We start from the raw sequence: 14,183 nt of genomic DNA on the forward strand, positions 1-14,183 counted from the left end.
AAAGTGAAGGAATGAGCGTCTCCTCTCAAGCCAGTCCTGTGCTGCCATTCCTGCCTTTTCAGAACTTGTTCTTCTTTCCCCTCCGTCCTGAAGACATCTATCTGTAGTTTGCCTCTATATGACTCTTTTCTATTACTTTTGGTTTTTTTTTTCCCATTTGAAAAAACATTCTGAAAATGTTCAACTCTTAAGAAAAATTGAAAGTATAAAACGTTGAACACTTATGAGCCTTTACATAGACTCATCAGTTGTGGATCTTGCCACATTTGCACCCCTCTACCACTGTTTTTTTCGAACCATTTGAAAGTAAGTTGCCAGCTTAACACTTAGCTCCTAAATGTTTATGCATTCATTTTCTTTGAATAAGGACATTTGAAAATCTCCCACATAAAAAGGTTTTAACAAGCAGAGTCATAGAAAGACCACCATTAATAACCATCTTACCTTTAGTTTCATTCTCTTTCCCCCAGCTCACTCCCTTTTTATTTATTGAGATGACATCAATTTACAAAGCAGGATAGGGTTTTAAAAATAGTTTATATATTTATATATTACATAGTACATCTTCATTCCTTCCTCCTTCACTCCCTCCTTTCCTTTTTTTTTTTTTTTTTAAACAATGTTTTCTTTTTTCCCTCAGGTGTAGTCCCCATAGAATATCCACCACCACCGGTTCACCCCTGCACCATCACCATAGTCCCATGTGCTCTTCCTGCCCTCTTTTTAATCCTTCTTCCTTCCCCTCCCCCACCGATTTGTAGTTGCCTGTTTATTTTTGTTTTGCTTTGTTGTATTGTGTTTTTTATTGTTATTTCCCCCCCCCCCCATGCCTTATTTGGCTCCCCTGTATTCCTCCTATAAGTGAAACCATCCAGTATTTTTCTTTGTCCTTCTGACCTATTTTACTGAGTATAATCCCTTCTAGCGCCATCTAATCCATTTTGCTGTAAATGGCACTAGTTTGTCTTTTTTGGTTGCTGAATAGTATTCCATTGTGTATATATACCACAACTCTTGGTTCAGGCATTTGGGTTGTTTCTAAGTCTTAGCTACTATAAACAGTGCTGCATAAACACAGAGGCACAGGTGTCCTTTTGAATAAATGTTTTTGTGTCCTTTGGGTAGATTCCTACAAGTGGTATTGTTGGGTCACATGGTACTTTTATTTGTAGAGCCCTCCTCTAGCCTCAGGAACCTCCACACAGCATTCTGTAGTGGTGGGGCCAAATTGCATTCCCATCAGCAGTATAGGTGCATTCCTTTTTCACCTATACTTGCCAACATTAATTGTTAGTTTTTTTTTTTTAATATGTGCTATTCTTTGTTGGTATAACGGAGTATTCATTGTGGTTTTGATTTGCATTTTCCTGATAATGAGGGATACCTCAGTGGATAAGTTTAAGTTGTACAGTTTCTCCTCTGAGCACCTGTGTCTGTATCATACCCTGCCCGCCACCACATGCTCAGTCACAATCTATCACTAACCATTTAAGCCTCCTCTGTCTGTGCCCCCAAACTTCCTTTCCCTCTGATTACCACATTCTGTTTTCAGAGACTTAACTGTATCCTTTGTATGCTGTTGACTTTTTTGTCATTAAGTATTCACATACCTGTTTTTTTCCCTGGACTTTTGATTGTATTTCTTCACCTAAATGTCTATTTTTAATTTTACTACCATACTGCTTTGATTACTATAGCTTTGTAGTATATTTTCAAGGCAGGGTGCATGATACCTCTGCTTCTGTTAATTTGACTATTCAAGGTATTTTGGGGTTTCATACAAAACTTGTTTTTTGTTCTATTCTGATGGTGAATGCCATTGGAATTATACTACAGATTGCGATGAGTCTATATGTTGTTTTAGATAGATTGGCCATTTTGGCAATATCGAGTCTTCTTTTCCACGAGCATGGGATGTCTTTCTATGTCTTTGTGTCATCTTCATAGTTTGCAGGCTACAGGTCTTTAATTCCCTTAAATTTATTCATAGGTATTTCTCTTCTTTTTGATGTGTTTATACGTGGTAGTGATTTTTTTCATTTCTCTTACCTTTCATTATTTGCATATAATGAATCTGTTGTTTTGTAACCTGCAATATTAATGTATTCGTTTACTGTTCCTTGCAGTTTTTTTCATGGTGTTTTTAGTGTTTTTGTATATAATGTTATGTCTTACACAAATAGTGGTGATTTTACTTGTTCCTTTCCAGTCTGGATACATCTTCTTTTTTTAATAGCTATATTTCATGTTGGAATTTTCTACTTGTCCCATTTACATTTCATTTTGTACTTACTCCTAACTCTTTGCAAGGTCTATCTATGTTGTACTTTTAGAATTCACACTAAAATAAGAGATTCCTTATTTATCATTGGATGTTGTAGACTTAAACATTTAATATTGCTGATATCTCTTAATATTGCTAATATCTCTTCTTCCTGAAATTCTTTATTTGGATTCTGTGAAACTACAGTTCTTCTGAGTTCTCATTCTGCAGAGTAAAACTCACTTCTATTCAAGCCTCAATACAGTACTTGCCAAGGTCTGTCTTTTTCCATGTTCATTTCAGAAAATATTCCATCTTTTTTCATGTGTTTGGTTGTCTTAGGCATGAACCTCATTATTTCTGTTTTCGATCCCTTTTGCAGGCTCATAATTTTCTGCTTTTAACCTTTCTTCTTTCATTGTAGTGGTCCTTCAAAATATAAATTGAATGATCGTATTACTCCTTACAGTTTGCTTGCAATTTTTGGCTAGTTTCCCATTGTCTTTAGAATACAATCTAAACTTTATTTGTGCTGTGCCTGTTTTGTATTATTTTAGTTTCATTGCTCTGTTTTTCCCTAGTCTTCTCCTTTGCTACTGGTGTACTGAATTACTTGTATTTCTTTAACTGCATCACACTTTTTGTGTCAAGGTCTCCAAACATGCTACCAAGTGTCCTTTCCCACCTTCTTTGTCTCCATTACCTTTTCAAAAATTCAGCTTTCAGCTGTCAGGTAATCTGTTAAGTCTCATCTGATACTACCAAACTATCTTATGTTTTTGTCATACCAGCGATTACAGCAGTTAATACTACATGGTACCTCTCTATTATCCTTTCTTCTCACTGGACTGTGTTAATCACAACAATGTCTTGCATAATAAAATCTTTACTATCTAATAGAATGACTAACAAGGTGTGTGTTCAATAATGAGTGGAAAGAATGGGTGTGAGGGGATACAATATTGTTAAATTTTAATCCTGAAGTTACTTGTAAAGCAGTATAGCTATAATCAATAAATCAGATCATTTGGCTACCTAATTAGGAAAATTGAAACCAAACTAAGAAATTAGAAGAAAACAGAAATACATGCCTAATCTACTTTCTAGAGAAGTATTTTTATATTAAAAGTGATTCACAATTTTATAATGGAGTAAAATATGAATTAAGATTTAATTTGAAAAAAGCATTTGATTCCTACACCAATTAAATCATCAGACTGAGTCACTGGACCAAGGCAATATAGGTAGGGCTAGACCTGAGATCAAAAGGTAAATTCATTTATACATACCAGTTTTCTCCTCTTTCTACTGTTTTAGAAAGAGTCAAACTTTCTGATTTTCTTCATATTACAAATGAAATTCATATTTTGACTGGGTTTACACACACTCATTCCCAATTTGCTTCTTTTTCAGATTGCCCTTTCTCTGTAAATGCTATAACCAATAAGTCAAGTGCTCAAGCGAGAAAACTAGGAACTACCTTTGATTCCTTCCTCAGTTTTGCCTGCATTATCACTGTCACCATCCTAGGCCAAGCCACCTGTTTCTCTCTGGATACCATATTTGTAGGTTTGAAAGTAGGATAAAATTCACTGTTTGAACCCATTTGAAGAGTGCAATTCAATGGCTTTTAATACATTCTCTATTGTGTAACTATTGCCACTAGTTCTAGAACAATTTCATCATCCCAGTATCCATTAAGCAGTCACTCCTTATTCACCCAGTAATTAATGGGAACCACTAATTTTTTTCTGTCTCTAGGATTTGCATATTGTGAACAATTATATAAATGGAACCATATAGCAAGGAGCCTTTTGTAACTGGTTCTTTCACTTAGTATAATATTTTTAAGTTTCATTCATGTATTAGCACATCATTTATGTATTATGCCATTCTTTTATGGCATAATATTTCATCGTGTGAATATCACAATTTATTTAATCCTTTCACTCTATAATAGATACTGGAGTTTTTCCTACTTCATGGCTGTTATCTTGATTTGGAAGCTGATCTTGCAAATATTTAGTCTTAATATACCTTAAAATTTTACATTTAACATTTATTCTTTCAAACATCTTTTGTATTATTTCTTACATTTGTCTCACCTGTACTGTCATATACCATAAAAGTACAGAAATTTTTGCAAAGAGCTTCTTCCCTTCTTTAGGAAGTAATTTTGTTTACCTTGAACAATGCAGCTATTTATATATAATGCATACATGTTTTTTGGCTAAACATATGTTTATAGTTTTCTATATACCTAGGAGTGGAATTGCTGATTGTTTGGTAACTCCATGTATAACTTTTGAAGACCCACAAAACTGTCCTCCATAGTGATCATACTATTCCCACGCCAATATCTCAGTGCTCCAGTTTCTCTACATCCTCGTACAGACACTCCACAATACACTCTTAGTTGATCTGGTTTCTGCTGTCTGGTCTATTTTCTGCTTAGCAACCAAAGTGATTATTTTAAAATCTAAGGTAAAATATGTCATAAATATGTACAATTCCAGGGCATCATTTACTTTGGATTTGAGGGGCCTCATTTACACACGCTAACCCGTGTGGAGCAGCCAGTGACTTCCCACGTGTGCTTGTCTGACCTCACCTAGCACTGCCCTGTAGCTGTGCCTGGCCTCTTTTATCTGCCTAATTCTTGCCCATGCAGCACCCCTAGCACTTGTACTTTCTTTTTCTGTAAAACTTTTTGCATGACTGATTCATTCCAATCTTGAGCTTTCAGCTTGTCACCTCTTCAATGAGATACTCTGATCAGACTAAGTTTCTGTACCTCCCCCTTCCCTTTCTCTTTTCTCTGGTCAGTTAACTCCATGAAGAACCACACATGTCTCATTCACTACTGTTTTCCTACTTAACTAAAGTTGAGACTGAAATATAATAGATATGTAGCAAATATGTTTGAATTGAATGAATGATTCCTTGTTGCCAGCTAGTTATTTTTGAAGTATATATGTGTAGTAGCAGGCCTTAATCATGGGAGGAGATAGCTACAGACAGAAGTCATTGATTATAGTACTAACCATTAACATCACATGAGATTTTGGTGAATGAGTTGTAACAAATTCTAGAGAGGAAAAGAAGTATGAAAAATTATTATAAATTCTAGGAAGGACAAGAAGAAAAGGATTCCTCTTTGGATTTTGCAGAATAAATGCAGCTTTTGCTCTTTTAGAGCATGCGAGGTAGAGTGCTTGTGCTGGAAGTCTTAGTATTTTTACATGGTTCTTTTCTGATGAATGTTGGTGTAAATGTTCTGAATAGCGACTGGCGGGAGTAGTAGTAGTGGGGGTATTAAGAAAAAAGGGTTTAGGAATACTGAATTTAGGTTAAACATGGTGGTTCATAACTTGTGTGTTACACTTTGCTACATGTGTTTAACATCGCCCCATACCCATTAAGCAGTCATTTATTGTGCCTAAATTTACATCCTCTGACATGTATATGCTCTGGCAATAAGAAATGAAGTATTTCAAAAATCTTTGTGATTGGTTAAGATTCAATAATATGGTTTAATAACAAACCAACTTATTCTCTTTTCTGCTTCTGTGTGTGTTTGTGTGTGTGTACATGCGTGTTTTCATTCTTAAGGCAAATAGCAGGTCAGTTCATACCTTAGAACTGTTTAGAGCAGTAGCAGAACTAACCTTAAAGGAAGACGTGTCAGCATCTATGCTTTATATTTCAGCAATCATTTGGGGAAGAATCTACAGTTGCTGATGGACCGAGTCGATGATATGAGCCAAGATATAGTTAAATATAACACATACATGAGGAACACGAGTAAACAGCAGCAACAGAAACATCAGGTTGGTATTATGGAAAAATTCAACAAACACAGAATTTGTTTCTGTGTACAACCTTCAGAATGCTCTATATTATGTTTGATAAAACATTGACTCTTAGCTAGTAGCCATCATGGTTAAAAATGTTATTCTTGGCATTATATGTCTGTATTATTTACAAGATGCACTTAGAAATACCTGTCTTAAAGAGATCCATTATATTAAATTCCAATTGTAATGCCAAAGTTATGCAAATAAGAGATACGTTTATTGAGAAAATCAAAGGCAAAGAGATTCTAGAATGTCACAGCTCATTTCTTTACTAACTATAATTGGTTTGGTAGTGGCTCATTGCAGCATAGTTAGCAATCTTCATTTCATTTAAAAAACTGAGCAATTTTGATAGGGAATAATAGACCAACTGCTGTGAAATAGATAGTATAATACAGCTAAAAATCTGGAATTACCTGAATATACTCTGATGCATGTATGACCGGTTATGGCCATTTAACCTTCTTTTATTAGTGTTACCTGAAGGCCACATGATTTTCACAGTTCCTGAAGTGTTACTTTTGGATTTTACTGCTCTGAAATGTTCTTAGCATTTGATTTATAGATAAGATTTAATTCTAATGTGTTTTTCCATGAAAGTATTTGTATAACCACAAAGTCATAGATTCTCCTCTTCTAGCTGAAAAGATGGTGTTAAAAATCGAATAAACTGGTGGGGGTGGGGGAGGAAACTTATTTGATTCTGTCCTTTGTTGAGTTTTCCTTTAGGAAAGGACTCACCTGGGGATGGGGGTGGGGGTGGGTATCAAAGTGATCTGTCACCTCGAGTCAGTTGATTTGGAAACCAATCTTACAGATATTTACAGGATTAAAGTATATTTTAAAACTTTGCACTAGACTTTTTTTTTTTTTAAATAATAGCTTATTTTTACATCTGTTTGTGTTTTTTTTTCCATCTCAGTTATAATCCCCGTGGGCTTCCAATCACCAAATCCCCTGTGTGCCATCACTGTAGTCCTGCACTAGACATTTTTATCAGCACAGCACTGCTCTGTTTTAGAGGTGCCCCAGTTCCACTAACATAGCCCATTAGCGTGTAATAATCTTGGCACAGCAAGTTGCCACTCAGACTCTTTGGGAGGGAGGGTCACTTTCCTTGATTATCACAGGAATTCAGGAACTTAAAATTTTTACTGACCCACCTTGGTTCCTCACTTTCTGACTTCTTCTTTTTTTTTTTAATTAAAGATTTATTTAGTCATACAGAACTGGGGTAAAGGCCAGAGATGTGGAGGGTGAGAGGATTCACCAGAGACAGAGTGGGGAGCAGGTCAGGCAGATCAGTGAAGTACACTGCTGAGGGGAGCAGCGGGTGGGTCAGGAGAGGTCTGCCCAGCCATGTGGGTCACCTCCGGGACAGGCGGGGATAGAACTCATGCTGAAGTGACTTTAGCTTCTTAGTGCTGTGCTCTAACCCGCTGTGCCACCAGGGAAGGCCCATTTTCTGACTTCTTAAGGGTGTTTGTGCATTGTTATTACTTCTGCCATTGTAAGCAACCCACAGCTATTAGCTCTTTATTGATTATACTTTGATCTAGACCGTTATATGTACTCTTTATATGTACTGCCTTCTCCTTAGAGAATCATAGCAATCCAAAGTGGAATGTTTTGCAGCAGCATCTAAGGTAATAGTCATTCATCCTTATAGAGCACAGATTATTATCTTTTAAGAATACTAAATTAATAATTATTAAAATAATAATAGTATAATGTAATAAGATCATTAGTATTGCTGTTATTTTTAGTCATTAGAATTCTCCAGTATGGTAGTTCATTACTTAGCTTTTAAAGAAGAATCACTTGCAATGCTGTCATTTATTCCATTTCATAAAGATTAAAGTTATTCCCATCTATGCTAATCAAGAGCTTCTTTGCCTTTTCTTGCATAACCAGTTTTGTTTTTCTGAATCATTAGTTAGGGAGTCTTAGAGCTCAAGGTGACAGAAGAGTTTACAGCCAGGAATTGCCTTTTACTGTTTTGAATTTTAGCATCTCAGAAGCTACAAAGGATATAAAAGTGAGGTTGTGATTCAGTGCAGTGGGGATTTGCTGGTTTTGTCAGAGAGGGAGGTCTCTTTTTTCCTCTGCAGATAGAAAAAAATAACCAAATGGTGTTCCCTCTGAATATTAGTATCAGCAGCGTCGCCAGCAGGAGAACATGCAGCGCCAGAGTCGTGGCGAACCCCCACTCCCGGAGGAGGATCTGTCTAAACTTTTTAAACCACCCCAGCCCCCGGCCAGGATGGACTCTCTGCTCATTGCAGGTATTGTTGTCCAGCACAAAGCATGGCTGGCGTTCTCTGTTCTTTAGGAAGCCGACGACAATGAACGATTTACAGACAGAAATAGGTGACAAAAGCTACTCTATTTAAAATAGTTGAATGGTGATTTGAACCTTGTGCTTTATAATTCCTGAAATTTAAGAGTTTGCCAGTCTTTGTTATTTATACTCTTTTAGTATTTTACTCTTTTTAAAGATGGCGTTACAAACACTCTAAAATGGAGAGATTTTATTTGAGTTATCTCTCATAGGGACTGAGAAGAAAACTGTAATCTGATATGCAAAGGCTGTTTGACTCAAACCTCTTACTTTTCACCTGCTAATCTAGCATTGAGACAAATTATATATGTGGTATTTGAATTAAATGGAATTTTCTGACTGGAAGTAGTAAAGTATTCCCCTCACTTTTAAATTTCTGCAACTCAAGTGTACTCTAGATAAACTGAGGAATGTAACATTTACCTTACCTTAAGTGAGAGAGATCTGATGTCCTATGTTAGGTCTTCATTTTGAATAAGTATTATTTTATGTTTTCATTTAGCTATAATAGCCTTATTTCTGTTTAAATGCTGTTAAATACTATTTGATTCAATAAGCGGTCTGTGACAGATTTGTTAGCATGAAACCTATTCAAAGTTGATCTTCCACAATTTTTCAATTTTAATGTCAGTATGGGGGAAAAGTCCAAATTCCTTTTAAATGTTCTAGTACATACATAAATTAAGTTTAGGAAACTAATACACATTCCTTACTTAAATTCCAGTCCAAGCAAAATTTTATTTCTTATACTTTGAAAAAATGTGTTAACTGTTGCATCAGATTAAGACTTAAAAAGTAGCGATGGAGCACTTTTTCCAGCTGACTCTGCTCCTGCTCTGTGTTGGCTGGGGGACCAGAGGATGGACTAAAACTATACATGTTCACACCAGGGTCAGGTGAGACAGTTTAGCTTGCAGTTCTGTTTCCTTTCTAACTGGCCCGAAGAGGGCCGGTGTTACTTTCGTGGTTCTCTCACAAGGTACAGCGTTTGTTGGTAAGTTGTAGTTTTCTTTTTACTTCCAAAAGAACATACTTTTCATTATACCTTATAGAAAAACAGAATTGATTACTACACGCTCTTGATTAAAAGGTTATGCTGATTTTCTTGATGTGATTCTAGTGTTCTAGGTCATTTTATAATTTGTGGAACATTATGACTCTCTTTCTTACTTTCCCAAATGTACAGGCCAAATTAACACTTACTGCCAGAACATCAAGGAGTTCACTGCCCAAAACTTAGGCAAACTCTTCATGGCCCAGGCTCTTCAAGAATACAACAACTAAGAGAAGGAAGTTTCCAGAAAAGAAGTTGACATGGACTCTTAAAATCACACTGGGGCAACTCTTGGAAGAAATACATTTGCATATTGAAAAGTCTTTCTAGCCAATAATAAAAGTTAACATGGAATAGTCTTTTGCTGGCTCATTTGATTTCAGACATATCGTATCTAGAGTCTTACTTTTCTCCCTATACTCATTTATTTCCAAAAGACAAAGCAGCTTCATGAGGCTGCTTATTCCCACTCCTGACCCAGAGCCGTGGCACATTCTATTAATTCTTGTGCTTCCTCATTCCTAATTATCCCTCAAAGCCCAGGCTTCATGTACTTGTGCGGGCACCCTGTCTCTAGCCTGGGATTGCATGGCCCTCTCCCCCTGGGTCCACCTTTTCATTTCTTTAGGTGATGGTTGAGCAATCCCCATTCTCCTAGACCGCTTGGCACAAGAATTAAAAATAATTCATTTTGTGTGAAATTGATATTATGGGTATGTTTTTATGTTTAGGCCTTCATGTTTTTATTTTTCATACCATGATATGTAAGTCTAATTGCACGTTTTATGAATGGGAAAGTAGAATTGAGGGACAGTTTTTATATCAGAGAAAAGGCTATTTTAATAATTTTGTATTTAAATGATTATCAAAGATCCTGATATTTATGTAACATCAGAATCAGTGAGCTCTACCAGCCTTGGAGACTCAGAGTCATGTTCATTATGAAGGCATGACCCATCGGAGCATGATCAAAAGAACGGAGACTTAAGAGGGAAAAAGGCATTTATTTGGATATTATTTAGAAGAGGACCATTGGAATTCTGCAGTCAGGCAACCATTTTGAAACCTGACTCTTTTCCCTTTCGTGTGATCTTAGACAAGTTGTTTAAAGGCACTGTGCCTCACTGTCCTCATTCAGGTGAAATAAGTATGTTACCACACTGGGTGTGTGTGGTGGTTACAGAAATACTGGGATTGTGTAAAAAGTGCTTGGAGGTTTGGAGGCACTCAGTGCATATTGTGCTGAGGGGTACATGCTAAGCTATTTACATGGGACGTTGGGTTGCCAGTAAGATTTTGCATTTAAAAGAGTCAGGGCTTTGAACACTAAATTCCAAGAAGTGAGCTTAATGGTTACAGGGTATATAAAATTGTAGGCTTCTTAACCGGTATTGCTGAATTGCCTTAAAGAAAGGTGGTACTGATGTATGTACCCACCCATGGTGAGTCCTTATTTGAATAAACACTTTGTCTATGACTGTGAAGTAGAGGGGCATGTATGGATGAATCTAGTTATGGTTCCTGCTCTTGTGGACTGTAGACTGGGGCTCATTCAACGGTAGTCTAGTTGCCTAGACTTGGAATTTTATTTGGGGACAAAGCATTCTTGAAATGTTAAAAGAGCAAAATGAAAATCAGTTCAAACAAAACCTACTTACTGCTTTTTTCATGATTTAAGATTTTAACAGAATTCAATTATATTTTTTAAAGGTGTTATTCTTTCTTAAACTCCCTATGACTTTTAGTTATCAATAACTCAGAATAATCTGTGAGTATACACTTAATAGAAGATTTCAGTAGTTCTTGAGTTAGGAATTACTGTAGTGGGAAAAACTGTTTAGGAAAACATGTCAATGGAAATTAAATCTCCACGTTATGTAGTGTTAGGGAATAGCTTCTGTTAGCATTTGATTTGAGTGCTATATTCTGACATTTTTCAGGAACAAATACATGTGGTTCATCTTCTATAAATATTTGCCGTTTCTTCAAGTTGAAATGAGAAAAACTACTGAGTACCAGGCCTAATAAATCATTCACTTACCCAAGAACAAAAAGACAGAAAAGTCTTGTATGTTAATTTAACGGAAAATTAAATGTTATGAACCAAGAAAGTAAAACATATTGACATTAACCCCATAATCATTAATAACCTCTATAATGTTCTGGAAAACATAACGTTATCTTAATTGAAAGTGCCTGAGAATTTATTTGTGATCTGCCCAAAGTACCTTACTTTTTTGATATCAAGGTAAACTATTTTTCTCCAGTTTTGCCAACTTGGAAAATAAGATGTCGTTTATCTAATGTAAATTAATGAAAGCCTGTGTGATTTCTCACAGCCTCTTTTTAAATTTAGTGTCTTCCAAAAATGTTGTTATATTGTTTAAACTGTGTAACATTTTTTAGAAAACCTACATTGATTTCATTTGCAAACTATGCTGGCATTAAACTGGCTATCAAAATGTGAATTGACCTTTAATTTTTAACAGGTTATAGATAGATATACATCATTATTGAAAGAATTGTGATGTATAAGCTCCATTTTTTACAGTAAATATTTCTCATTCAGATTATATGAGGCAACATTTATCAACTTTTGCCATTGGATGTCTTTTTCTAGGCAGTGCTATCGCAGAAACGGGACAAGGTGCTTACAGAGGTAGCAGTAAACAGGTCAGCTCACACAGCTAGGACTTCTTTTCAGTAGGCCTCAGATACGTACAGGTTTCCATGTGCAACTTTCCTCCCCTCCAAAAACGTATAGGAAAACCCAGTGACTCTGACTGTAAAGAAAGAGAAACATGATTTTCTCTTAATCTGAAAAATTACTGCTTTCACATTTGGACAAAAGTACCTTAATGCAGCATGGGCCCATTTCCAAGTTTCCTCATTTAAAGTGAACTTGATTGCAGTAGGAAAATATTCCTATTGCTTCTGGCATTTGTGTCAACGTCAAGGCATAAACTCAGGTGTCACTTCTATTTCCTTCAGTAAATTTTTTTTTTTTTCATTGTTCCTTCTCCAGGGTACAGACATTTCTGGCTTCTATCTACCTTTGTGGACATGGAAGCAAAGGATTTGTTTAACTTTCAGCAGTGTTTACTGCTGCTGGTGGTAAATGGACCTTGCCTTTTCTTGGTCTATAGTCTCACGTGCCAGTGTTTTACTTTGTGTGTATTGGAAACGATACTTATTTTGTCAAATCTCCTGGGTACTCTTTCCCCACCTTTGTTTATCTTGTCATTTGGCTATCACTTATTTAACTCATTCTTCTTCCTAAATTCAGTCCACCTATGATACTTTAGTTTTGATTCTAGCCCTTCTGTATGGAGAGAATATTAGATTGCACTTCAGTTTTAAAAAATGGTCACAGGGATTTTAATTTTTCCCTGATATAATCACACATCTCTGAATGCCATAATTCTCCAATCAAGCAGGCTAGGGTCCCAATAACCTCATCTAGATCACAACAGTGAGGGTCTATTTTTCTCCTGGATGCGTGCGGCTCCCATTATTGCTAATGAAAGGTCTTCATGTGCATTAAGGGGAAACTAGACCTCTAATGAGATACATAGAGGAATTACAGCTGATGATTTCCACTTCTAGCCCACTGTACTGTAACAGAAATGCACTCTCTCAGGAGGCAATGGGCCAAAGAAATACAAAATGCATGTGCTGCCTACATAAAATATCTACTCTGGTCTTAATGGATGGGCAGTATTGTTTTGGCTTGTAGTGTCTGATTATCCACACCTGCCTTAAGGGGACCCCTATTAGGGAGGTAAAAGACCCCAATATTTGGAGAACAAAGTGAACAGACTAATGACAGTGCATTTGAAACAGCTTTTAAGAATGATCTACATTATTAAATTATTTTACAGTTCACAAAGTACTTGCCCCATGTATTTTCTCATTTGGAATGGGAAAGGAATACAAATATGTTAATGAATCCAATGTGCTCTGTATTGAGAATACTGAAGGAATGTGAAACTTACAATTCCTGCTTAAGGGTGATGAAACCAAACTTCAAAAAAGTTACAATGAACAACACATTTCTAGGTTGCAAGCCCAGAAATGGAGTTCAGGTCTTGAGTCCTCTTACTGTACCTGGCACAACCTCTCGTCAGTACAACTACTGTACTGAGATCGTACCTATCAGTGTGGTGTCTTCATTCCACCACACTTCTCCCTGACCTTATCCATTTCTGGGAGCTGTTTTGCTCTCTGAATATTCACAGGCTCCTAATGGTGAACCCACCATGTCCATATTTATCAGGACTCACCCAATCAGTGACCGTTTTCTGATAAGCAGGAATAGATGGAGGGTAAGGGATTACAGCTCATGTCAGTTAGAGAATATCTAATGTCTTGTGTAATTATTTTGTAATACAGGGCTGAGTAGCAAAGAAGAACTGAGGGGAAGAAGCAGAGAGGAACAATGAAAGAATGCTACTGGGCTCCTGACACCCGTAGTTTCTGTTTGAGTCCTGTTTGTGATCCTGTCCTTGGGTCTCACAAAAACACATTTTAATCTTAATACACAGACTTTTTTCTTCTTCTTCAGTTTTTGAATTGATTGCTGTTACTTCAGGCCTTAAAAATACTTCACTCTGGGCTCTCCCTAGTGGCACAGCAGGTTAAAGCACAGCACTAAGAAGCTAAAGCCAC

At 36.4% G+C, this 14,183-nt stretch overlaps 1 protein-coding gene across 1 annotated transcript in view; it reads left to right on the plus strand.

Annotated features, from left to right (window-relative positions):
- The window catches only part of EIF3H (eukaryotic translation initiation factor 3, subunit H), an 86,922-nt gene extending 77,048 nt beyond the window's left edge, over window positions 1-9,874 (plus strand). Inside the window, exons 6-8 of the mRNA XM_004679629.2 lie at window positions 5,973-6,093; window positions 8,273-8,405; window positions 9,648-9,874. Of these exons, the coding sequence (XP_004679686.1) occupies window positions 5,973-6,093; window positions 8,273-8,405; window positions 9,648-9,745 (352 nt within the window). The 3' untranslated portion in view covers window positions 9,746-9,874. The remainder of the gene's footprint in view (window positions 1-5,972; window positions 6,094-8,272; window positions 8,406-9,647) is intronic.
- Window positions 9,875-14,183: the final 4,309 nt, after the last annotated feature.

This window comes from Condylura cristata, unplaced genomic scaffold (genome assembly GCF_000260355.1).
Source record: "Condylura cristata isolate star-nosed mole 26May11 unplaced genomic scaffold, ConCri1.0 scaffold00009, whole genome shotgun sequence".
Lineage (NCBI taxonomy): Eukaryota > Metazoa > Chordata > Mammalia > Eulipotyphla > Talpidae > Condylura > Condylura cristata.